The 26,583-nt window shown below is 43.7% G+C and overlaps 1 protein-coding gene across 1 annotated transcript in view; it reads right to left on the bottom strand.

Annotated features, from left to right (window-relative positions):
* LOC143925937 (mucin-2-like) overlaps positions 1–26,583 on the bottom strand; it is a 257,039-nt gene that overhangs the window by 197,418 nt on the left and 33,038 nt on the right. The window contains exons 2-3 of the mRNA XM_077450217.1: positions 10,303–10,564; positions 74–188 (exon numbers count right to left, since the gene is read on the bottom strand). Coding sequence (XP_077306343.1) covers positions 74–188; positions 10,303–10,564 — 377 coding nt within the window. The remainder of the gene's footprint in view (positions 1–73; positions 189–10,302; positions 10,565–26,583) is intronic.

Genomic DNA, 26,583 nt, shown 5'->3' with positions numbered 1-26,583 from the left:
AATGGTGTTTTTCCCTATATTCTGTTACAGAAATCAGGAAGAGATTTTGGGTTGGTGATACAAGATTCCTTACCATGATGGCATCTCCTTTATTCCACATGAGAGTAAAACCCGTCTTGGTATACACTTTAAAGTATGCAACACTTTTCGTAATGACAATCCCATCTCTGTAGTATGGTGTTACAGCACTGTAAGATACAACAATTAAAGCAAAAAACTTAAATAATCATACGTTTTCTTTAAAAAAATTATTTAGAACATGCATTAATACCATCTATCTAATGGCATGATAACTGAACTCCTGCTAAACAACTAAATACACAGGAATGTCGCTCACCGAGTTGAAAATTATATTTTTTCTTTATTAAAAATTATACCTTCCAATGCAAATGCTGTGATAGATATTTCCAAAATGTTTTTTTTTTTTTTGTTCATTTTTTTATTTATCTATTTTTGTATTGCACAATGAATATGAATATGTTTAAAAAATGAAGAGGTTAAATGTCATGTTTTTATATAATGGTATAATTGTAGTGATTTTGTCATTCTTTGAGAAATCACTGGGGATGATTTATTAAAATTGGAGAGTGTAAAAGCTGGAGCAGCTCTTAGCCCCTGTACACACGGTCGGACATTCTGCCAACCAAATCCATCGGATTTTCTCTGATGGATTTTGTCCGACGGATTGTGTCCGAAACTGTTGCATACACATGGTCGGACCAAGTTGTCTGATTTTGCGGTTGCCAAGAACGCGGTGACGTAAGCCGTGTACAGCGGGACTAGAAAAGGGAAGTTCATCACCATGTCCGGCACCCTTTGGGCTCCTTCTGCTGATCTCGTGTTAGTAGAAGTTTGGGGAGAGACGATTCGCGCTTTTCACATTAGTGATTCAGATCGCTACTGCTCTTCCATTTCTGCTTGTCTTTGCGAATCTGATAATCAGTGTGTGCAGTCATTAAGTATTTGTATCTCATTGTGGACTATATCTTGATATAGTACGCTTTGAAAGGCATTTTTTATTGTCTGCTTGCTTCTGCTATTCAGGTCCTTCTTTCAGGCCTTGCTGTTTATCGGTGCTTTCTGGTGTTCGTTGTGACGAGCCGACCGTTTTCAAACCATGTTTCGTCTATGTACTCATCGTACAGTTTGTGCTGTGCAGGGGCTTCGTGTTGGGGTTCTTACTTTGACACAAGCCCAGTCCATGAACAGGGTGGGGAGGCGTTTGTGGACCAAGAATTGGTTGCGCCAGCGTGACCAGTTCTCGCACATGCCTTTGCTCGGTGAGATCCGCAAGAATAATCCTGATAATTTCAGGAATTATCTCTGGATGACGGACCCCGTTTTTCACCGTCTGCTGGCTTTGCTGACCCCTTATATCACCAGGCAGGATACCTGCAGGCGGCAAGCCATCACTCCGGAGCAGAGGCTCATCGCCACGTTTCGCTACTTGGCGACAGGGAGAAGCCTTCAGGACCTCAAGTTCTCTACAGGCATCTCCCCCCAGGCTCTGGGGATCATTATTCCAGAGACCTGTTCTGCCATCATTCAGGTCCTGCAGAAGGACTATATGAAGCTAAGTTTTATCCTTAAACATCACATTCTATGTATTTCATGATTGCTAATGTCTTGCATTTCTTTCCTCATTCCCTAATTACCATCATTGCAATATGCTCTAATTCATATGCTCTGCCCCTTTTTCCTCATGCAGATTTGCCTCACTAACTTCCCACCATGCTCTTCTTGGCTCATAAAACTATAGTCTAGTCACTTAACAATGTTTTTTGTCAGCTGCATAGTATTGCTTTCCCCTAAACACCCCCTAAAATCTCGACAAATGTGATGTGTGTGCTTCAATTTGTGCAAAGTGACCTTTTTTTAATTTTTGGGGTTGTGCCAAACTCATTAGTAACCCCCCTCCCCCCAACTGCTAGCTCAGCTGATAGCAATCCTCTATCTGATGACTTTACCAAACCCAATACACACTCTACCTACCTTTTTGATGATCACATTTATGGATGAATTCACCTAAGCATGTAGTGCAAGGTCCTGCCTCAATACTTTCAAATGCCATTTTTTTTTAACACATTAATTTTCTTGCTATGTAATAGCAGAATGTCAAAATGTGCTTCCATTTTGTTTTCATTTTGTTATTATGACACTTCTTAGGCCGCGTACACACGCGGGGACTGTTCGCTCAACTTTGTCCGTCAAACAGTTTCAGCAGACAGTCCGCTCAAAATTAGCATGGACGGACTTGCCCACACACGACGAACGAACAGTTTGCTGAAACCGTGCGCGATGACGTGAACGGCACGTACGACGGGACGGAAAATACAACGTCCTATACACTGCATTACAACTTTCGGCGTGTAAATCCTTTCTGAGCATGCGCGGAACTTAGTTTGACGAACAAGCCTACACACGAGGGGACTGTTCGCTGAAACCAAGTTTCAGCGGACAGTTTTTCGGAAATTCCGAAAAACCTTGTTCAGCAAACTGTTCGCTGAAACTGTCCGCTGAAAGCCCACACACGGGCGGACTGTCCGCCGAAACACTGTTCAGCAGACAAAGTTGGGCGAACAGTCCCCGCGTGTGTACGCGGCCTTACCTGTCCTGTGGGCTGCCAATAGTGTAAGTAAGGAGGGGCTTCCCAAAGTATCACACATTATTTAGGCATTCAGTGCTCAATCAAGTGGAGAGGGTTACCTGTCCTAAACATCCCTCCTCATTTTTTAGCAAGGGCCCATCATATGGGGTGGGGGGGGGGGTTGGGGGGTGATGACTCTCATAAGGGGACCTTATACTTTAGGCTTTAACTACTCAGTTCCCAAAATGTTTTAAGAATTTTGTCCAAAAATGTTGGTGTCTAATCTGCTTGCAATATTGATTTGACAAATTAATAATTGTTGTTTTTGTTTCACTACACAGTGTCCTTCAACGCCACAGGAATGGCAGACCGTGGCCTCCCACTTTGCCATTTTTTTTTTAAGTTGTGCCTTTTTCACCAACAGTGCAAACCCAAGTTCAGAGCGAGATGAGGGGACACTCTCTTCTTCAGATAATGTTATTATGTTGTGGGTCTGCTACACACACACCTTCTTTTTGTAACTAATGTATGTAGTGCATTACTGCCCAAAATCGTGCTCATTTTCAGCACCATGGCAGGAAAATGGAATGATTGTCAAAATGTACACCTCACTGTGGGTGTTTTTTACTAAAGGCACATCCACTATGCACTACAAGTGCACTGAAAAAGTACACCTGAAACTGCACTTGGAGTGCAAAGTGGAGTTGCCTTTAGTAAATCACACTCCTTCTCAGCACAAACTAAAATTTGACTACAAATACATTTTATGCGCAATGAAAAAGGAAGCCACGCATTGTTGATAATTAAACTTTTTAATACAAGCACATTCACATGTGCGTTTCAAAAAGGTTTTTACAACAAACCAAGAGATTGTGTGTATCCAAAACAGAGTTTAATCAGAATTTAGTTTCCTTGTTGTATTTGTGTAAACAGGCATGTATTAAACCGTAAAATACTGAACACAGGAACTTACAAAGTTCAACTTTGAAAAGTGAAGACAATATCAGACCTGAGCATGTACAAACTGGGCTGATATTGCCTTCATCACATGGGGTGTGACCCCTGAAAAATACAAATTTGGAAGATGCACACAGTGTGTCAACATGTGCTATCTCCCATCATGGGGGATCAATGTAAATGCTTTGGGGCTGCAACCCCTTCATCTCAGCCACTTTCCACAAAACACGTACATTGATCCCCCATGAAGGGAGATAGCGCATGTTTACACACTCTGTGCATCTTCCAAATTTAGAATTTCGATAAATACAACTTTTTGTTTTTAAAATTGCAAAAATAAAACAATATCTAGTTTTTGTTGTTTCACACTCTCCCCAAAACATCAATGATGTTCTTCATTTTATTTTTAACATCATTGATGTTTTGTTGGATAATTTCCAAATCACGATTGCACTCCATTATCTCCCCGATCAAGATCTGGGCACTTTCACTGGTAAAACGGGAATCTTCTTCCACATCACCTACAAAACAAAGCAAAAAAAACACACCATGTAATAAAAATAGGGTGACATACATTGCTGAGCTTACTGGAAGCTGTGTTCTCCGACACTCACCTGTTGTGGTGACAATTTGTCCAACCTCCTCTTCCTCCTCCTGCTCCTGCTCCTCTGTTTCTGCTTTTCCAAGTTGCCCTTCTTTGGGAGGGGTGTGGTCCCTGGTGTCCTCATGGTCCCTGGTGTCCTCATACTTGCCGAGTCTTCTCTCCCCTATGAGAATGTAAACAAAGAATAATTAGCACACAGAGGGCAGAAATAGGAATCTGAAACATTGCTTGGAAGTGTTGTACAATTGTGTTTTTGGGCCGAGTTACAAGGTGAGAACATTATTGTGTACACTTTGTTAAACTGGAATACTTCACTGCAGAACAATGTTTCTTACGAACGAATGAAACCATGAACTTGAAAGTGCCCATTTTAAAATGCAAAACATGAAATCAAAGCACATCAGGAGCAGTATGCAAGCAAGAATAATGATATGAACACACGACAACTACTTACTTTTTTTAAGAACATGCTTGATCCTTAGGTACTGCTCGTGCTCCCTCAGTTTTAGGTTTGACTAGCGTTTTCTCATTGATCCTTGGATCGGTGTACCCCAAAATTCTTATGAAGATTCTTCACAACTTTATTCATGATCTTGGCCTTTCTAATATTTGGGTTTGGGTAAGGTCCATACTTCCCATCATAGTTGGTCCTGTTCAATATATCGACCATCTCCAACATCTCTCCAAAAGACTTATTTGAGGCCTTAAATCTTGTCTTCCTGGATCGGGACGTTTCAGGCTCCGGGCTTTCCTCATCCTCCTCCTCGTTAGTGGAACTATTATTAGTGCGCACCTGCGTTCTCTCCGCCATGTGCTCTCCCCACTGCGCCGGAAGCGAAGGGGCGGGGAATAGTCTAGAAAGAACGTCAGGGGTGGGCGGAGTTTCACGCATGCGCACTGTATATAAAACGCAACACGCGTGTATTGTCCGTAAGATCTGGGAAGAGAGTGAGGCGCGGACGTGACGAACGTGCAAACGAAGGTAACACTTTTAACTTGGTGCTTCACTAGACTAGACTGCTTCTATATAGGCCGATGTTGGGACAAGATTAGGAGGGTTTTTAATGGCATTATTAGTATTTGAGGGTTTGTCTTGTGTCGTGTCTTGCAGACAATATGGATCCATTCCAAAATGTAAATTTTATGGGGCTATTCCTAGAACTGTACAAGGAGATGCCCTGCCTGTGGCAGTTCCACAACAAGTTTTATGCCGACATAACAAAGAGGAAGGCAGCGCTGGAGAAACTGATTTCTTTGGTGTGGATCATGGTCCCCACGGCAGACATGGCCTATCTGAATAGGAAAATTGGGGCAACGAAGATTACATATTTCAGGGAGAGAAAGAAGCACCTGGAGTCCTTGAGATCAGGAGATCCAGATGCCGTTTATTACCCCAGGATGGTTTACTTTGGCAGGCTGCATTTTCTGGCAGACCAGGGGGTACCCAGGCCACCACTCAGGCAACCACTCTCCAGTCTTCATTTAAGGCATCCTTCACTCCCAGCTGAGGCTTCCAATGTCCAACCTGGGCCTTCCAGGCAGCAACATGTGGTGGGGCCCAGCTTGAGACAGGTATTGCATTGTTGAACATATTTCTTGTGGTACATTTATTGATGTTAACTAGATGTTCTTATTGATCAGTAAGTTGTAATTTATCAAAGTGGTTTACATATCAAGAGACAGTAGTGACCAAAAATGATTGGGACGAGAATGAAAAATGCTGGGCTCAGAATGATAGTCTGTTCTATTTGGTAACATTCAATTCTCGAAAGCCAGGAGCACAAAATGGTGTGATTCATGATCAAAAAACTAAAACTATGTCCCCTTTTCATACACAGGAAGACCTTAGTCGGGGGGAGGCTGTGGCAAGTGGCAGCCAGGAGGTCGACCAATGCCCTCCTCCTCCTGCCCCAACTACAGCAGCCCAGCCACAGCCTCGAAGGATGCCTGGTGGGAAGTGCCCAAGGAAGACGAGTGAGTGATGGCCTGGGTTCAGTCTGGTCTGACAGAAGATGCAGCCTCTTGAAGATTCACATCCTGGGGACATAAATGGCATCTGAATTTCCTGTTCTCTAGGACTTCGGGACCAGACTTCTCTCCCTGAGATATGTACTCCTCAGGCCACCAATTTTTCTTATTCTAATTTGTTCATGTCTGCCCTAGGGGCCAAAGGCTGCACCAAAGTAACACGTTTCTCCAGCGCTGCGTTCCTCTTTTTAGTTTATTGCGACCAAAATAAAGGTTTTTTTTGTTTGAAGATATACTTGTGTGTGTGTTTTCCTTCCAAAAGGCCCGTTTATTTGTGAGCAGGCAGGTACATTTCAAAAATACAAAGTGAAATGAATAACAAGGGGTACCAACACTAAACAACCTCCTGTAGATTAAAAAAGAAAAACCAAAGATAAGAAATAAAATAATGTTGTTGTGGGAAGTTTACACACAAAAAACACCCCGAAAAAAGGAGAAATTAGCAAACTGCCTTTAAAGGAGATTTTTAGGAATTAAAAATAAAAAACATCCAAAAAAGAATAAACAAAATCTAAAATTGTGTAGATGTGACGCTAACTAAAATTGTATTGGTGAAATGGTTAAAAAAGAGTAATGAAATATGTTCGGGAGAAGTGTGTGTGACTATGAGCATCAAAAGAAGTTCCTTCTTGCAGCATTGTAAAGAACAAGAGAATGTGCTTAATGAAAGAATTTTTAACATTGCAGCGTGATGAATGTGCTATATCGCTTATGAGCAGTAGTTTTACCTGAACGAGCGCTTCCGTGTCATAATTTAAATGTGAGCATGCATGGCACCTTGTCCATCGGAGTAGGCTACACATGATCGGAGTATGTTCGATCGAACCAGTTGGTCGGAAATATTTCCAACAAGTTGGAAAATTGGGTCCGACGGATATTCAGACCGAATCAGTCCGATGCATACCACACACAGTCGGATTATTCGACAACACGGTCCGATAGGACACATTCCGACGGATTCTCTGACCATGTGTACAAGTCTTTACACAAGTCATCTTCCAGGTTTTGTTGTCAAAGCTTAATTGAAGCTGAAGTTAGAAGCTGATTGGCTACCATGTACAGCTGCACCAGATTTTGAACTCTTCAGTTTTAGTGAATCAACCCACTGTGCCTAGAGAGAAACATGTCAGAATAAAATTTGTTCCTGCAAGCTTCTGTAGACAAGTCCCAAGCCTGTCCAGGCCTAATGGACCCTCCAGAGTCAAGGACAGCTGACATCCTTCTGTGTAGAGTGGGTTATGAAGCATGGTGGGTGCAATGTAATGTAGATTAATGGGCGCCAGACATTTCTTGAATGCAAAGAGATTTATTTTCTCTTAAACAGAACTGTGGGAGAGGGTGTTAGGGCCAGGACAAGCTTTAGTAGTTGCAATGTTAATTAGCAGACTCCGAGACTCCTATAGATAGACAGCCATGCAGGGAAAGGCACCCAGATGCCACGCTTGCATGTGAAGACACCCTGTATCCTATGGCAACAATCTTGAACAGTTTCTAACAAAAGTTGTAATGAACTCTTTTACTTCTTCCACAATCTCCTTTTTAGATCTTCACTCAACTGAGCTCCCAGTCTATCACGTAGACCCGCTGATCCGCTGCCACTGGATCTCTTGAGCTCTTCCAATCTTCTCACTGAGTGTTTTACTCAAGCGTCGCCCCCATGTCCCTGCTGGGTCCCTAGCTTGGCACTCACAGACACTCTTCAAACTTCACCCCACTGGCCTGCTCGGTCCCTGGCTTGGCACACAATAATGCTCTGCAAACATCACCTCCACTGGCTGGGTCTCTGGCTTGACCTCTGCTGAAGCTTCGCAGTTCTTCACCGTCGCCAGTTGGTGAGAATACTGCTCAGGTACTTGCTTCAGCTACTCACAGTGGTCCCTGATATCAAGGTGGATAGTCCCTTAGTGGCGACAGCTTGCCCCCTACCCCCTACCACAACAGGTTCTCTGGCCAGCAGAGCCATTACTTCTGGTTGGACAGTAAGCCACAATCCCAACCCTATGCTGCTCTCTTGCTTCCGGATATGCCCTCAGATAGCCTAGCAGCCAGATGCCCCCGGAATAGGCCCCAGGTCTCTGGCCTAGCAGACCGGGGCAATACAACACACTTCTACCAGACAGCCATCCAGGTGGCACATAACTCCAATCACCTGACCTCACCCAAATAAATAGGCTCACCCAGCAGGCCAGGAAAATCCATGCCCATTGGCTGAGACACCTCATTCATTTCTAATCTGTCCATGCAATGCCCTGGTCTTAGCTAATGCCACCAGATACCCGGCAATCTAGTGACAGAAGAGAGTGCAGCAATTCCAGAATTAGGGTGAAATCAATTGACCTACTATCAATTGACCAAAGCAACTATCACTTGGCAGATAAATTTAAGAGCAACTCTGCCTAAACATCAGGGTGCTACACTAAAGTATTATAATAAAGGGACAGTATAATTTTGCACCTTCGTATGTGCTATTCCTGTTGCTGGTACAGTTGATTTCTTTGGGTAGAGACTAGCAGAGCCAGCATCCTAGATGTGATCAAGGAGCGTGGAGCTTGTTCTCATCTGGAGCAGGATCTAAAATATTTGATGTTGGATACAATATTTATCTTCTAATCTTGAAAGTTTTTAATGTCACTTGCCTGCTCATTGGGCAATGAATCAGCAGTCTGGTGAAGCTGGTTCATTAACAACCTGGACCGGCACCCAGCTCAGCCTCTCAGCGAGCCACTGAGAGCTTGAGCCAGCCATCCCACCCCTCTACAGCCCAGCACTCCAGTCCAGTGAGTGTGGGGGGGCTTGCTCTCTGCTCAGGGAGCTCTGAGAACCTGAGTGATCAGCAATGTTTGATTGCTCGGATCTCAATGTTAGAGATGGCGGGGACAGATGCAGCATCGGACAATGCTACATCCACCTAGATAAGTATTATTTTTAAATAAACACAAATCCCATACTTCTCTTTTAACCCCATCTGAGGCCTGGACAAGAATATTCATGGCATAATCACCAGATACTCTTTCAATGAAATACCTGAATTGTAAACAATTGCAAACGACTTTTGAAATCACTTCACATGTTAATGCTCATATGAAATTGTAGTTATTGGGTTTATATCAGTTGGTCATTCCATGGTTTTCTCCTAAGCTTGAATGGAACTGTGATTCTCTCTTTTGTTAATAGGTGGCACTGATACCTTTGGCATAAGTATGATAGATTACAGTCAATTCAGGTTATGAGTAAATGTGCTTTCTCAGCCAATCAGCAGGACTTTCTTTGGCCACTGAGGCTGCTGGGATAATGTATTTATTTGGAGAGAGTCAAGTAATCAGGGTTCTTTCCACCCAGACTGCAGCCTGGGTGGGTATGTGGAGCAGCAGCTGAGATATAGGCCTGAAGCCTGAGGCCTAGCCTTGTGTAAAGGGGCTCAGCCCAAGGGGAGCCTGATTACCGCCAGAAGGCAAGGGCGAAGAAGTTGACAGAGGGACAACCACTCTTGTTGCCGGAGGTAGGTGTAAAGGGATGGAGTTCTGAAGGAGTACCAGAGGAAATTCTTCATCAGCCAGGGATTGTGAAGTAGCTGGAAAAAGCTTTAGGAAATAACTTTTTCATGGAGTACAGTAGGTTAGCTGTGAGTAAAGATTGAAGGAGTACAGCAGGTAGCTGTAAGTAAAGCTTGAAGAAAAGAGTCTGAAAAACCCAGTGGGTAGTGTGGGTGAAGCTTGAAGAATACAGCGGGTAGCTGTGAGTGAATCTTGAGAAGTCCAGCGGGTAGCTGGGAGCTAAGCTTGAGGTTCTACAGTGGGATACTGTGAGTTAAGTTGTTGCTATAGGAGACAGATTGCTGCATTCAGCTTAAAGGCCCTTTTCCTGTATTGCTGTCTGCCTAGTTCTATTTTTGTCTGCTGAGTCTGCCTATTTCCTATTGCATTTGCCTAAGGGTGTCCAATGCCCTACCCCTCTCTTCCCTGTTCCTATTAAGAGGAAGAAAATCCTCTTTGTTCATTTTTAAAAGTGACTGGCGCCCATCCTTTCATCTTGCACTACACCCAATTTAATTCCCCTACAGAACAGAGGAAAAAAAATATGTTATACATTCAACAAACACATAATGAAATACTTTGGAATGACTTACATTAATCCAGATACCACTGCTATGCTTGTTCTCAGTTCAATGTTGACATCTTTGATAGTGATTAGGATCTTGTCTATGACTGGGTGATTACTGTCATTTGATCGGTGGATATGAACCGAGAAATCGCTATAGGATCCCCCACAGTGTGAAACAAAGTTGTAGGTGCAGCTTCCAGGAAATTCGTAATAATCACCATCAAATGTCTTGAAGTGATAACTCCCCCAAGTACTGCAGACATGGTTACTGTGGTTAGGGGTTTGACCTGTTAGGAGACAGTATATGTGGTCATCATTGATTACACTTAAACATTCCTTATAAAATTCTGTTCCAAATAATTAAAATGATTAGGCTCGAAGCTCGAAGCTCAAGTTAGACATATACCGTACTTCGACAAAGTGACACTAGTACTGCTTTCTGCATCAATAGACTATGAATAAAGGGTACTATGGTAATGCCCACACAGGCTGTAAGGCCATGACACTTGGCATCATTCAACCAGAAAGACTGAGGTCATCTTATGGTAAAAAACAGTTCTGTGGCTGGCTGCTCCAAAATGAAGGTGAGTATTTTTAATTTTGTTCACTGTCTGGGGTCCCATCCAATTAAGAGCAATAAATACCCAAAGTTGGGCCTATTTATCCATGTTAATAACAAAAGACCAATCTGCACAATTACGTGAAATCCCCTTCTGGGAGCCTGCTGGCACTAAAAAGGTGATCTCACTACTTCTTTCCAACAATACAATAAGACTGATTTGTGAGATTTTCCTTCACTAGTCGGGAAGATCCAGAAATGTAAATCATATGATATGTGGATTGTCTACTAGTGTGCATGGTAACAGACTAGCAAGGCTATTTCAGCATCGTAATGCATATAGGTGTGTAACCTGTGTCCAGTGACATCATCACACTGCTAGAGCTGCCATTGAGGATTCAAAGGGGTGCGCAGTATCAATGTTTGTTTTCTCTGGATGTGAACTTACTGGATGGAGTTTTTTATTTTGTTGTATTTACTGTATATGTTACTGGTAGGTGTTTTTAATCCATGATTTTAACTTAAAGTGTTTGTTACTCTAAAAAAAAAACGGATCCTGTAATTTGGCCCTTTCTATCGCCTAAAATGCCTGGCTGATCCTGCCTAGTTCTGCCCTCCCCTTTGTAAACTGACCACGGTTTATCATGGCTGCTGAGCCCTGACAACGTGGTCAGTTTACATGCCTCCATCATCAGCTATGTATCCTGTCCTCCTCTGTTCTCTCCCCCTCCTCCCTGCCTGTCAGCTCCATGTCCGTGCCCACCCCCTCCCATCTTGCTGCTAAAATTACAGTTCACAATTCACATTATCCCCTCTGTTTAATCATGTAATCATGTAAGGAGCACCTGTGTCTGTGCCTTATAAAAAAAACGCAGCTATATATATATCTGATTTCAGAGCGCCAATTGGGGCTCACGTGATCTGCCGGCTCTCTCCTCCTCCCCTCCTGACTGACATCAGTGACAAAATCTTGACTCTTCCCCCTGCAGCTGTCAGGCCGAGAGAGGATAGAGCCAGCCGGTAACATGAGCACCAATTGGCGCTCTGAAATTCGGTGTATAGCTGCATTTTTTTATAAGGCACAGACACAGGGATGCATTACATGATTAAACAGAGAGGGTAGTGTGAATTGCTAACTTTGGGATAACAACCACTTAAATTAAAGAATTCATTCAGCACCATGAAACTTCTCTTTTCCATGTTGTGGTATATATATATATATATATATAATCCTTAATGCCGCTCTGCCATCGTGAGCGCTCCGCCGGTCGGACCCCCGTGAGTCAGGTCGCGGGTCCCGCAGACTCAATTGCAACGGGACCCACGGGGAGGCTGAACGGAGAAATGCCATTGTAAACAGCATTTCCCCAGTCTGCCTAGCAACTAGTGACGCTGATCTCTGCTCCATGTGATTGGAGCAGAGATCAGTGTTCACTAAATGAAAGCCCAGCCCCCCACAGTTAGTAACACACCCCTAGGAACACTTAACCCCTACACTGCCACCAACTGGTTAACCCCTTCACTGCCAGTGTCATTTACACAGGAATCACTGCATTTATATAGCACTGATTGCTGTATAAATGACAATGGTCCCAAAAATGTGTCAAAAATGTCCGATGTGTCCGCCATAATGTCGCAGCCACAATAAAAATCGCTGATCGCCGCCATTACTAGTAAAAAAAAAATATTAATAAAAATGCCATAAAACTATTCCCTATATTGTAAACGTTATAACTTTTGCGCAAACCAATCAATAATCGTTTATTGCAATTTTTTTAACCAAAAATATGTAGAAGAATATGTATCAGCCTAAACTGAGGGAAAAAATATTTTTTTTATATATTTTTGGGGGATATTTATTATAACAAAAAGTAAAAAATAATGTGTTTTTTTCAAAATTGTCGCTCTATTTTTGTTTATAGCGCAAAAAATTAAAACCGCAGGGGTGATCAAATACCACCAAATTAAAACTTTAAGGTGAAAAAACACGAGGGTTTACAACCCGTTTAATTTGCTTATATTTTTCCTTACTTGGTTCCTCCATCCACCCCCTCATCGACATGCTGCTTGCATGTTTTAAATAAAAGCTTGCTGTTTTAATGATACCTTTTTTTGGACCCAGTGATGATATCACTCTCTGTATATCTCTATGTAATGCTGGCAGATCATTGAAAGTGGGAGGGGCTAGAGGGGTGCTGTACGTAAATTCCTGAAAACCTCGCCACACACTGCTTCAATGCTTTTCTCAAGAGCCTTCAGTCCTGATGCAAGCAGTTTCTGTCTCTTAATGCCCCGTACACACGAGAGGGATTAAGTCTGACAGACCTCCAAAGGAGTTCCGCCGGAGTTCCGACGGAGTTCTGGCGGACTTTTCGACCGAACGGACTTGACCACACACCATCACACCAAACTCCGACGGAGTCGAACGTGATGACGTACGACTGGATTCGACGTAGGAAGTTCATAGACAGTAGCCAATAGCTGCCCTAGCGTCGGTTTTAGTCCGTCGGAGTAGCACACACACGAGCGAATTTTTCGAAGGGGACCGGGTCCGGCGGAGTTCCGTCGGGAAAATTTGAAGCATGCTTCATTTCTAAAGTCCGTCAGACTTTTGCGAAGTTAAAGTCCGTTGCAGCCCACACACGAGCGGATAGTCCGCCGGACTCAGTCCGTCGGAGTTTGGATGTCGAAAAGTCCGCTCGTGTGTACGGGGCATTAGGAGGAGTTATGCAAATACCAGAATGTCTGGGTGGATATCAGTCTGGAGGAACGGCTGTTCATAAACAGACTTCAATTGCAGTACAGATTGCATTTATAGACTGTCTTAGATAATACCATATAATACCAAACCTGCTGAACCAAACTAAAATCCAATAAATGAAAGGGGAAGGTCAAGGACTGCAAGGCTGGGGAGGAAACAGCTTGAAGATGCTGGATGTTCTCCAGCCAGGAAATGGAGAACTAATGCACACTGTAGGAAGTTTACAATGTCAGTCAATCAGAGTAAGCATTTTTTAGTACAGGAGAGAGATCAGTACAGTGCAAGACTGAAGGCAAGGCTGGAGTTTCATTTAACCACTTGCCGACTGCCGCACGCCGATGTACGTCGGCAGAATGGCACGGGCAGGCATAAGGGCTTACATGTACGTCCTTGCCTGCCCGCTGGTCGGGGGCCCGATCGGGCCCCCGCCCGGTGCCTGCGGCGGTTGGTATTCGTTCGGGAGCGATCCCGGACGAGGGAACGGCCATTCATTCATGGCCACCCCCTCGCGATCGCTCCCGGCGAATGAAAATGTCCGGTGACATCACTTCCTCTCCTGTAATGTAAACACAGGAGAGGAAGTGATGTATTCTCTCCTCCGTGTCGGTAGTTTTCGTTCCGGCACCGAGGAGAGAGGTTCGGTGAGTTGCACCAACACACCCCACATACAGTAGAACATGCCAGGCACACTCACACCCCCCCTTTACCCCCCGATCACCCCCCAATTACCCCTGCCCCCCCAGTCACAGTGACACCAATTGCTTTTTTTTTTTTTTTTTGCATTGGTGTCATTTGTGACTGTAGTAACTGTTAGGGCAGTTAGGGTTAGCCCCCTTTAGTTCTAATGTGCCCCCCTAACCCCCCCAATAAAGGTTTAACCCCGTGATCACCCCCCGTCGCCAGTGTCACTAAGGCTGGGTTCACATTGCAGCGGTTTATGAGAACGAATGTGATTCGCACCGCACTGCAGTGCAAATCACATCCGATCTCTGTGCGATTCGAGTTCAGCCATACAGATAGTATGGCTGAATTCGTGTCGCACCCGCCGCACCCGCCGCACCCGCCGCAAATTCGCACGGTACCCTTTTTTTGGCCCGCAGCAGAATCGGATCGCATGGGTGTTCACACCATGCGATCCGAGTTTGCAGATCGCACTGCGATATGCGAACTGATCTGGGGGTGTCATTAACATTTCACTGACACTCCCAGCAGTTCGCATAGGGCAGTGTGAACTGCCGCCGGGAGGCATGCGATGCGGGAACCCGCCGCGGATTCATGGCGTTCCCGCATCGCTCCAGTGTGAACCCAGCCTAATAAGCGATAGTTTTTCTGATCGCTGTATTAGTGTCACAGGTGACGCTAGTTAGGCAGGTAGGTATTTAGGTTCGCCGCAGCTTTTTATAGCGCCAGGGACCCCCATATACTACCGCATAAAGCCCCCTGATTGCCCCCTAGTTAACCCTTTCACCAGTGATCACCATATAACTGTTACAGGTGACGCTGGTTGGTTAGTTATTTTTTTATAGTTTCAGGGCACCCGCCATTTATTATCTAATAAAGGTTTAACCCCCTGATCACCCGGCGGGTGTCATTTGTGACTGTAATAACTGTTAGGGCAGTTAGGGTTAGCCCCCTTTAGTTCTAAGGTACCCCTCTAACCCCCCCAATAAAGGTTTAACCCCGTGATCACCCCCCGTCGCCAGTGTCACTAAGGCTGGGTTCACATTGCAGCGGTTTATGAGAACGGATGTGATTCGCACCGCACTGCAGTGCAAATCACATCCGATCTCTGTGCGATTCGAGTTCAGCCATACAGATAGTATGGCTGAATTCGTGTCGCACCCGCCGCACCCGCCGCAAACTCGCACGGGACCCTTTTTTTGGTCCGCAGCAGAATCGGATCGCATGGGTGTTCACACCATGCGATCCGAGTTTGCAGATCGCACTGCGATATGCGAACTGATCTGGGGGTGTCATTAACATTTCACTGACACTCCCAGCAGTTCGCATAGGGCAGTGTGAACTGCCGCTGGGAGGCATGTGATGCGGGAACCCGCCGCGGATTCGTGGCGTTCCCGCATCGCTCCAGTGTGAACCCAGCCTAATAAGCGATCGTTTTTCTGATCACTGTATTAGTGTCACAGGTGACGCTAGTTAGGCAGGTAGGTATTTAGGTTCGCCGCAGCTTTTTATAGCGCCAGGGACCCCCATATACTACCGCATAAAGCCCCCTGATTGCCCCCTATTTAACCCTTTCACCAGTGATCACCATATAACTGTTACAGGTGACGCTGGTTGGTTAGTTATTTTTTTTATAGTTTCAGGGCACCCGCCATTTATTACCTAGTCTCACTAGTGTACCCCTAAATTTAGGGGTGTCTACTTTCCAAAATGGGGTCATTTGGGGGGGGTTTGTGCCATCTTGGCATTTTATGGCCTTCAAAACTGTAACGCCCTTAGAAAGCCTGAAGGCGGTGCTTGGTTTTCGGGGCCCCGTACGCGGCTAGGCTCCCAAAAAGTCCCACATATGTGGTATCCCCGTACTCAGGAGAAGCAGCAGAATTTATTTTGGGGTGTCATTTCACATATGCCCATAGCATGTGTGAGCAATATATCATTTAGTGACAACTTTGTGAAAAAAAAATTAAAAAAAATTAAAGTTTGTAATTTTCCCGCAACTTGTGGCAAAATATAAAATATTCCATGGACTCAAAATGCCTCTCAGCAAATAGCTTGGGGTGTCTACTTTCTAAAATGGGGTCATTTGTGGGGGTTTTGTGCCATCTTGGCATTTTATGGCCTTCAAAACTGTAATAGGTAGTGAGAAGTGAAATCAAAAATTTACGCCCTTAGAAAGCCTGAAGGCGGTGCTTGGTTTTCGGGGCCCCGTACGCGACTAGGCTCCCAAAAAGTCCCACATATGTGGTATCCCCGTACTCAGGAGAAGCAGCAGAATTTATTTTGGGGTGTCATTTGACATATGCCCATAGCATGTGTGAGCAATATATCATTTAGTGACAACTTTGTGTAAAAAAAAAAAAAAAAATTAAAGTTTGTAATTTTCCCGCAACTTGTGGCAAAATATAAAATATTCCATGGACTCAAAATGCCTCTCAGCAAATAGCTTGGGGTGTCTACTTTCTAAAATGGGGTCATTTGTGGGGGTTTTGTGCCATCTTGGCATTTTATGGCCTTCAAAACTGTAATAGGTAGTGAGAAGTGAAATCAAAAATTTACGCCCTTAGAAAGCCTGAAGGCGGTGCTTGGTTTTCGGGGGCCCCGTACGCGACTAGGCTCCCAAAAAGTCCCACATATGTGGTATCCCCGTACTCAGGAGAAGCAGCAGAATTTATTTTGGGGTGTCATTTCACATATGCCCATAGCATGTGTGAGCAATATATCATTAAGTGACAACTTTGTGTAAAAAAAATAATAATAATTTTTTTTTGTCATTATTCAATCGCTTGAGGCAAAAAAATAAAATATTCAATGGGCTCAACATGCCACTTATCAATTTCCTTAGGGTGTCTACTTTCCAAAATGGGGTCATTTGGGGGGGTTTTGTACTGCCCTGCCATTTTAGCACCTCAAGAAATGAGATAGGCAGTCGTAAACTAAAAGCTGCGCAAATTCCAGAAAACGTACCTTAGTTTGTAGATGTGACAACTTTTGCGCAAACCAATAAATATAAAATTATTGACTTTTTTTTTACCAAAGACATGTGGCTGAATACATTTTGGCCTAAATGTATGACTAAAATTGAGTTTATTGGATTTTTCTAATAACAAAAAGTAGAAAATATCATTTTTTTTCAAAATTTGCGGTCTTTTTACGTTTATATCGCAAAAAATAAAAATCGCAGAGGCAATCAAATACCATCAAAAGAAAGCTCTATTTGTGGGAAGAAAAGGACGCAAATTTTGTTTGGGTACAACATTGCATGACCGCGCAATTACCAGTTAAAGCAGCGCAGTGCCAAATTGTAAAAAGACCTCTGGTCATTTACCAGCAAAATGGTCCGGTCTGAAGGTGGTTAAAGCAAAGTGCTCATGCAGACAAGTAGAAAAATGCTGCTGCTAGGGGCATCTGGCATTATTTTTTTAAGCTCATGAACACAGCCGGATGTTATTTAACATGGCCATGCAAATGCAGACTTTTATGCACATATTTGTGCAGCATTCACAGGCATAAAAGAAAAAAAAAAAAAAAAGAACACCCCAAAGCTGTACTTGGAGAGATGCTGCTGAGCATAATTTATGCACATATACAAATATATATGTGTGTATGCATGTACATGTATTTTATTGGCTAGAATATTCATTGGCCTTTTTTTCTGCCAACGTTTTGGCAGAAAAAAATGCATCATAAATTCATATCCTTATGTGCATGGGGCTAAAAGGTTGAACGAGGCTGAATCAAATCCAAAGCACCCCCCAGTCTTTGATTAATACATTTCTACATTTATCAAAAGCATAAAAATATGGAAAAACAAGTGTTTGAAAACATAACAGCCCCTTAAAGTGGAAGTAAAGGCAAAAAATAAAAAAAATAAAAACCACACCCTGCAAGGCAAAGGCATAATGAGCTAGTATGCATAGCATACTAGCTCATTATGAATAACTTACCTGAGAACGAAGCCCCCGAAGCGGTCCTCCATCTTCCTCTTCGCCGCTGCCATGGATCCTGGAGTGACTTTGGGTCTCACTGTTCTGGCGCTGTGATTCGCCGGAGCCGTGATGACGTCACTCCCGCGCATGTGCATGGGAGCCGACACTCGTGGCATATCGCCGCGATCTGCGGCCTGCCCAGTGCACCTGCGCGCCGCTGTCTACGGGTAAATATCTCCTAAACCGTATAGGTTTAGGAGATATTTCTTGGACCTACAGGTAAGCCTTAATCTAGGCTTACCTGTAGGTCAAAGGGGTTTGTAAGGGTTTACAACCACTTTAAGATTTTAGTTAAATTAATTAGTGCAATAGCAGCTAAATAAACATTTATAGGGAATGTATACTATAGAAATACCATTTTAATCACAACAGAATGGAGGCACTTGCTGAGATTTTGGAATTTAGGAATTTAGGACTTGGCAGGGTGTGGTCAAGCATTGAAGCTTTGACACACACAACCCTGGCCAGATAAATTTAAAGCGGTTTTGTACAGAAAATTGCAAGTTCATCTTATTCAAATGGCTTTGGAACATAGATGCAGTTATGACCATTGAAATAAAATAATATGCAGTATTTACCTTTTATTTTTAATGTTTATGCCGACTTCCGGGCTCTCCTCCTGTGGGAGTAGGCGTGTTTATCGGCTTCGCAATGGTCCCTGGGAACTTTAGCTATTTCCCAGGAATCAGTGGGGGACACAGTCATGCCGAAATCTCGTGAGATTTCGGAAGGACGCCGGTCACGTGACGAGGGTATGTCTGAAATTGCCATTTTGAAAGTGGGCAGACAGCTCTATCTGCCATTACCACTATAGCACTAGAGGCAAGAGGAAGGAAAACAAAGAGGACACTCAATGAGCATGTGCAAGATGGAGTGGTGGATGCTGGGAGCTCAGCGTCATCGCATCCAGGAAGTAAATGCCTGTGGGCTTCAAACGCCCACAGTGAAAATGGAAACCGCCGGACTGCTTTTTTAAAAGTTTGCCTTAGCAATGAAATCATCACGCCGGGGGTTAAAAAGATGCCGATCGTGACTGCAAAGACACCGTAGGTATCGCCCACCAGTGACACAGGTAAAAAAAAAAAGCAGCGGAATCCCGCTTTAAGAGAATTGTGAGACGGACCAGGCTGTTAAGAAGTGGCTTATGAGAAGCCTATGTCCTTGGTGGGACTCTGTTTAAAAACCTAATATTAGGCTCCTTTAGGGTAGGAGAAGGAAAAAAAGGCTAATGGGGCAATTACCAATTACTACCCGAACCCACAAAACTGCTACAAAACTTTTGCTATATCTGGCTTTTCTTGTCTATCGCATTTGCATTAAAGTAATAAGATATGTGTTGTGTGGGATACAGGGCTGTATGGAAGGTAAGACAGCCCTGTTTTCACTGTTATATGATGTCCCAAAAGGGGAAATTAGATTAGAGAGAAGTAAATTTCCCTTATGTTTAGGTATCGTGGGAAGGGTGAGTACTGTTATATGCATGTTCATATAAGTTTGCTAAGGTATTCTTTGAAGAAACAATGGTATAGTATATGAATAATATGACTTCTCCCCTTTTGCTAGTATGTTGGCTATAGAGCTCTGGAATGATAGGTGCTTGATTCTGCTTGAGAAGTGCATAATTTGTTTGCACATGTTTAACATTGTTTTGGTAACTCTTGGAAGGGTATCGGAATGGTATTTTTTGCAGGTTATAAAATGTATGTGTTAAGGTGGAAGGGGGTTGATTTTGACAGGTGGGTATTTTGGAAGAATGCCCAGGAGTGATGAGATTTAAGTAAGGGAGTAAAATGTTAATTAAGAATATCCTACATTTGTTGAGGGTAAAGTAAGTGAAGTTAGAAGGTAAAGGAGAGATTTGAGTTATTTATTAAAGGAAAGTGGGCATTTTGCAAGGTTTTTCAATGCATTGTTCTTTTTATATACAAGCCGGGTTTCAAAGCCATTTTAGAACTGACATAGAAGGAAGAAAAAAAAAGTGAAGGAAAGTTACATTTAAAAACGGGAATTTAGCAGAGCTTGTTTTGAGAGTTAAAGGGGACATTCTATTTGCGTTGAGGAAATGATTTTAAAGGACAGCCGGGATGGGAGGTTTTGGGCAGGTAAGGAAATTAACACAGAGAGAGTTTTGTTTAAAATAAGGATTTTTAAAGTGTCACAGCTAGTTTTATTTGGATTATCATATAAAAGGTGTTGTAAAACTAGGGATGTTTTAGTGTAGACTTACCTTGTTTATTTGTGTGTCTTTTTATTGATTATTTGTTTTTGGTTGTTTGCTGAAGTAATAATGAGTCGGTACAGGTCGGTTGGTGGGATGTGCAGATCAGTGCAGATCCATGTTTAGCAATGGGCACAGGAAAAAGGTTCAACCAAGGGTAAAAATAGAGAGAGCTAGTGCGCATGCGCGAGGGATCCAAGATGGCCGCTAGCACCTGATCCTCCGCACCCCACCGGACCAACGGAGCTCACTGAGCGGCCAAACACGATCCAGAGAGATAACAATCTGCATTCTCTGCCACCCGAATACCCAGGGAGCCCCCGGATGACCGCCAGCGCAACCAGATGTGATCTGGGGCCACAATTAGAAGCGGCCTCCCGAGCAGGGTGTACCAAGATGGCCACCGCGGCTGAAGCACACAGGCAGCCTCATGCTCACAGCGTGGATATCAACGTAGAACACAGGCAAGTTCTTTCCCCGGCCATCCTGAATTACACCCCTATCCTTCATGGGAACTTATCCCAGCTGGGAACCCCCTCGCCGGCCTCCACAGAGTCTCTTATAGGACTGACCAAGTTAGACCAGGCCCTCTCTCCCACAGATGCATTCAGGCCCTCTCCCCCGGGCCCCCCCACGGCTGAACAGCTTCCCCAGGAGCAAAACCTATCCACAACAGATCTTTTTGTAAAGCTATCAATGCTGTTGGAAAAGGGACTGGCCACTACAGCAGCTAAAATTACAGGTGACATTAAATCAGACCTACAAAACATTGGCCATAGAATAGAGGCAATAGAATCTAAACTGGACATTACAGCCGCAGTTGCTAATCAGAACTCTGACATGATCCACTCTATATAGGATCAGCTGGACACTGCTTTATCGTGTATCGACGACCTTGAGAACAGGTTGAGGCAATACAACTTCAGGATCAGGGGGTTACTGGAAACAATCACGGACTTGACTGCTGCGACCCAAGACCTGATCAAATCGTTATTGCCCAACATCAACCCTCAGCGCCTGGAATTGGACAGAGTGCACAGAGCCCTGAGCCCCGCCAGGAAAGATGGCCTTCCCAGAGACATAATTGTCAAACCGCATCATTACGCAGTTAAAGAAGAAGTGATGAAGCAGGCCCGGTCCGCTACCCAGGTGAGGTGCCAAGGTCATGCGATTCAAATCTTTGCAGATCTTGCCCCTTCAACCATTCAACGTAGACGTGCCTTGAAACCACTACTGTCCGCCCTGGTCCAGAAGGACATCAAATATAAATGGGCATTCCCCTTTGCAGTAAAGTTCACATACAAGGGCCACAACTACTCCTTTGCCAACTTTCCCGCTGGAGAACAAATCCTTCTTTGATTGAAAATTATATCTCAAGACGCAGGGATGGACACGACTGCTGCTCCCTCAAGCTCGGAGAAAAGACCTCCCCCAGTCAGCCCCTCAATTCCACTCTGGTCCAAACCCAAATTAAGACGCTCTGGAGACACCGGCCACACCTGAAGATCTTTCGGAACGTTCCCCGGTTGCTACATACCTGTTCGGGAATGGTCGCTTAACCCGACCCACTCTCTGTTGACTTCCTCTGGATTTCCCAATCTCAGAGTCATCCCCTGAATGGAGGGGTACTAATCCCCCCTCTCCCCCCCCCCTGCTTTTGTTGCTTTTTTTTCCCCCTGTGTTTTCAGCCTTATGCCTTGTTCAGCAAGAGTTCTAGCGATTCAAGGAGTTTAGGGAAACTTACTCCGGTGACTCAGTCTGTTAACTAAAGAGGTCCGAACATTTACAGGACTAGTTCCCATTACGTGGCTAGCAGACCGAGAACTTTACAAATAATTTTTTTCCTTTTTTCCCCTTTTTTTGTTGTTGTTTTTTGTTACCAATTCTAGTTGCGGGGTTGTATGCATAAATTACTCAAAAATTGTATTTCAGTTACAGTGTTTACCACTCTGATAGAATTTATACTCATAAGTTGCTAAATTGCTGATTCATTAAAATGCTAAACTATTTTTCAGGAGCCCCTTGGTCCGGGGCGGTACACATGTGCCTTTGCCTTCCCCCTGTGATCCTTCGGGCTTTCAGGGGCTAGGACTTCCGAGAGTTCACTCTCGGAGATTGCTCGATCCTTTTTGGAGATTTCCGACTCCGGAGTTTCTTTCTCCCCTCCGGAGTCTGACGCTTTTCTTGGGCGAATTTTTTCTATCCCTTCCCCTCCCCCTACCCAGTTGAACTGCTATGTGCCATCTAGACTGCCTATGCTAATAACTGTATATTTCACAAATGCTCATCACCAAGTGACACTTTCCAGCCCGAACCCCACAGAGTCAGGGACGCACCTCCTCGGAACCGAGAGAATTCTCCCATTGGTAAGTGAAGGTGATTGTTCGCGTGATCTGACTCTCTGCTCCCATGGCTAACACCACACCTAAGCTACTGAAGCTGGCCTCTCATAATGTACAAGGGCTAAACTCCCCCTTTAAACGTAAGAAACTGTTCAGCCTTTATAAATCCCTCCTATTAGATATTGTATTGCTACAGGAGACTCATTTCCCGATCCGGTACAGCCCGTCCTTCCTGCACACTCATTATCCTAATTTTTTCCTTTGCGAACACTGAAAACAAGACGAAGGGGGTCGCGGTCCTTCTCTCTAAGAACTGCGGCTTCTCTATGTCCTCTGTTTTCAGGGACAGGGAAGGCAGGTTTATTTTAGTAAAAGGTTTGATAGAAGGCCAAATGTACTCACTAGTATTGTACTATGCCCCAAACAAAGGGCAAGATAAATTCTTTGCGAACCTTTTCCACACCCTCAACCCCATGCTAGAAGGAAAAGTAATATTGGCCGGGGATTCGAACGTCACATTTGAACAGAAATTAGACAGAACTAAACCTCTAGGACAACAGCTCATTCGCCCACGCAAAGTCAGCCATAGAATAGCAAAACTGTTGCACTCCCAGGGCTTGACAGATACATGGAGGGAACTGAACCCATCCACTAGGGACTACACACATTACTCAGCCCCCCATAATACTTTTGCAAGAATAGACCACATTTGCATACAAAATCATCTACTTCCCTTTGCTGAGCGTTCACTGATCAGAGACACTGTTCTCTCAGATCATGCGTTAGTGCTGATGTACATACGCCTCACGAACCATTCCCTGAGCTTTAAACCTTGGAGACTCAATGAATCCCTCCTGACGGACCCTGGTAGGGTCCCCACTATAGAAAAGGCTCTAGAGGAATATTTTAAACTGAATACGACCAAAGACACATCTATGGAGACAGTTTGGGCGGTGCACAAAGCATTTATTAGGGGAGAATTCATAAGATTGGCCACTCAATTGAAAAAAGAAAGATTTGCCGACATCGATAGACTAGAGAAGGAATATGCAGCTCTGAGAGCAAAACATAAGAGAAACCCCATGAGGGAAAACATTCCCCAAATAGATAAAATAAAATTGGAACTTAACCTAGCCCTCACGACCCGGGCAGAAAAAAGCATCAGATGGAGTAAAAATAAATACTACACTCAGAAAGATAAAATTGGCACTATGCTCGCTTCCAAACTGACCCCCAGACCAAGATCTCACTATATGCCCCGTATAAGAATCCCAGGGTCAGGCCTATCGTCCAATCCAGTGAAAATTCTAGAGGCCTTCCAATCATTTTACTCGAACCTCTACTCCGCGCCCACGTCTAACCATAACGAGGCCATCAACTCCTTTCTAGACAAACTACCCATCCCACGTATCTCCAAAGAACACATGGACATTCTTGAAGCCCCCTTCTTGGAAGACCTTGACACTATAAAGGGATTAAAATGCAATTCAGCCCCCGGGCCAGATGGGTTGTCCAACCCCTACTAAAAAACCTTTGCAAACACTTTAGCCCCACACCTGGCCAAATTTTGTAACTCCAAGGCAAAGGGGCACCCGCTTGACCCGCTCCTGAACTCGGCTTTTATCTCAGTGATCTCCAAACCAGGATAATAAAAACAGTGTAGCGCTTCAATGATAATAAACGTGATCAACATAAAAAATAATAATATGTCAAAAATCACATAAATATAAATGCCTAGAGAAAAGTCCAACATTGGGCGCTCATTCCACTATGTAGCTGGCATGGGGGTGACCGAACCGTCACAGAGAAGGAAAGTAATACACTAGGCGAATGTATTCATATGGATCTGCTTGACTGTAAACATCAGTAAAGAGTGGATAAATACTTCTTACCGGAACAGTTGGACTCACACAGTCATATGACGGTTGAGTCTAGAAAGCTTGAGGTCACAATCTGGGACCAAGGAGTATAAGGAGGGAGATCTGTTGAGCTGGTGGTGGAGCTCCAGGCGGTTGTAGGCCCAATGGTGGATCTTTACAGATGGAACGTCAAGGTAGTCAAACTCAGACGCAGCCTGTTGTACCAATACTCCAATCTCCCCCGAATGGGGAGGGAAATGATGTGAAGGTTTAGACCAAAGAAACAGAAAAAAGAAAAAAGAAACGCTGTTTGTTTTGATTCACAGCGTGGAACGCACAACACGGAGAAATGGCGCCAATGTTTGAATGCCTCCCCCTCCCTTATATTTAGCATAATGATGTAGAAATATACACACCCTTGCTCTGTAGACGCGAGCTCCTTTTTACCACTCCCACACCCAGTCACATGATATACACATTGAGGGATTAGTGGAACCTTTCCTGTCTTACTGCACGTCATGATGTTTATGATCATTCGATCGCAACTCTAAATAAAAGATCAGTACGTATGAACTGTCATCATGGTTAATTATACATATTCTCTGGTTACAGATTGCTAGTATAACAAGTAAGAGACATCCAAATTGCACAATGACAGATCCTTATCAGACACTATTACTGAGACCTTCACATCTCCATTCATGATACAACACAAATGTAAAGTAGTCCTTTCAGGTGACGTTACAATGTAGTTTATGTATAGTTAACAATACATGTCTGATATTTTTTTGTACCAGAGCTGCAAGTGTTTTTTGTGTATACTTCGCGTGTGCATTGAATTTCCCTGCATTTATATGTCTGATGAGGCTATGAATAATGCAGATGCGGACTATTACTTTCAGATTTTGGTGCAATGCAGTTTATGTATAATTAACGATACATGTCTGATTTCTTCGTACCAGTATTGGATGTGTTTTCTGTATATGTTTTATATGTATGTTGAATTTTTTTGCATCTATATGTCCGATGAGGCTATGAATAATGCAATCTATTCACAGCTATCCATGCGCGAGCATGGTGGCCAATTTTTTCTATATATTTTTATATATTTTATTGTTAACAATATTAATTTAACAGCCTGCATGAGTGACATCTCTAGATGCTATTTATAATTGCTTATTGTGTTTGAACATGTTTACTCTGACTTGACCAAACTGTTCACTGTATCTTTAAGATGTTGTCTGAGATGGGATTCTCCGCCCCTTGGTAGGCGGAACTTCTCTCTCATTCCTTATATATTTGTCAGCAATGTGGTGGGTTCCAACATGCCCCAGTTGAAGACACATATGTCGAAACGCGTCGGGCGAGCTGTTGGCACCCCACATTGCTTTTAATTTCATTTTATTTTTTATGTGATCACCAAGTCATTAATTACCTTTTGACTTTAATAAATCAACATTTTTTATATCGTTTGACCCGCACCATGTGGAGCCTTTTTTTCTTTTTTTTTTTTTCTTTTTTCTTTTTTCTTTTTTCTGTTTCTTTGGTCTAAACCTTCACATCATTTCCCTCCCCATTCGGGGGAGATTGGAGTATTGGTACAACAGGCTGCGTCTGAGTTTGACTACCTTGACGTTCCATCTGTAAAGATCCACCATTGGGCCTACAACCGCCTGGAGCTCCACCACCAGCTCAACAGATCTCCCTCCTTATACTCCTTGGTCCCAGATTGTGACCTCAAGCTTTCTAGACTCAACCGTCATATGACAGTGTGAGTCCAACTGTTCCGGTAAGAAGTATTTATCCACTCTTTACTGATGTTTACAGTCAAGCAGATCCATATGAATACATTCGCCTAGTGTATTACTTTCCTTCTCTGTGACGGTTCGGTCACCCCCAT

The sequence above is a fragment of the Lithobates pipiens genome, unplaced genomic scaffold, assembly GCF_037356315.1.
Source record: "Lithobates pipiens isolate NorthernLeopardFrog02 unplaced genomic scaffold, aLitPip1_a1.2 Scaffold_10, whole genome shotgun sequence".
Lineage (NCBI taxonomy): Eukaryota > Metazoa > Chordata > Amphibia > Anura > Ranidae > Lithobates > Lithobates pipiens.
The sequence above is the reverse complement of the archived record's forward strand: the minus strand, read 5'-3'. Positions and strand labels throughout refer to the sequence as shown.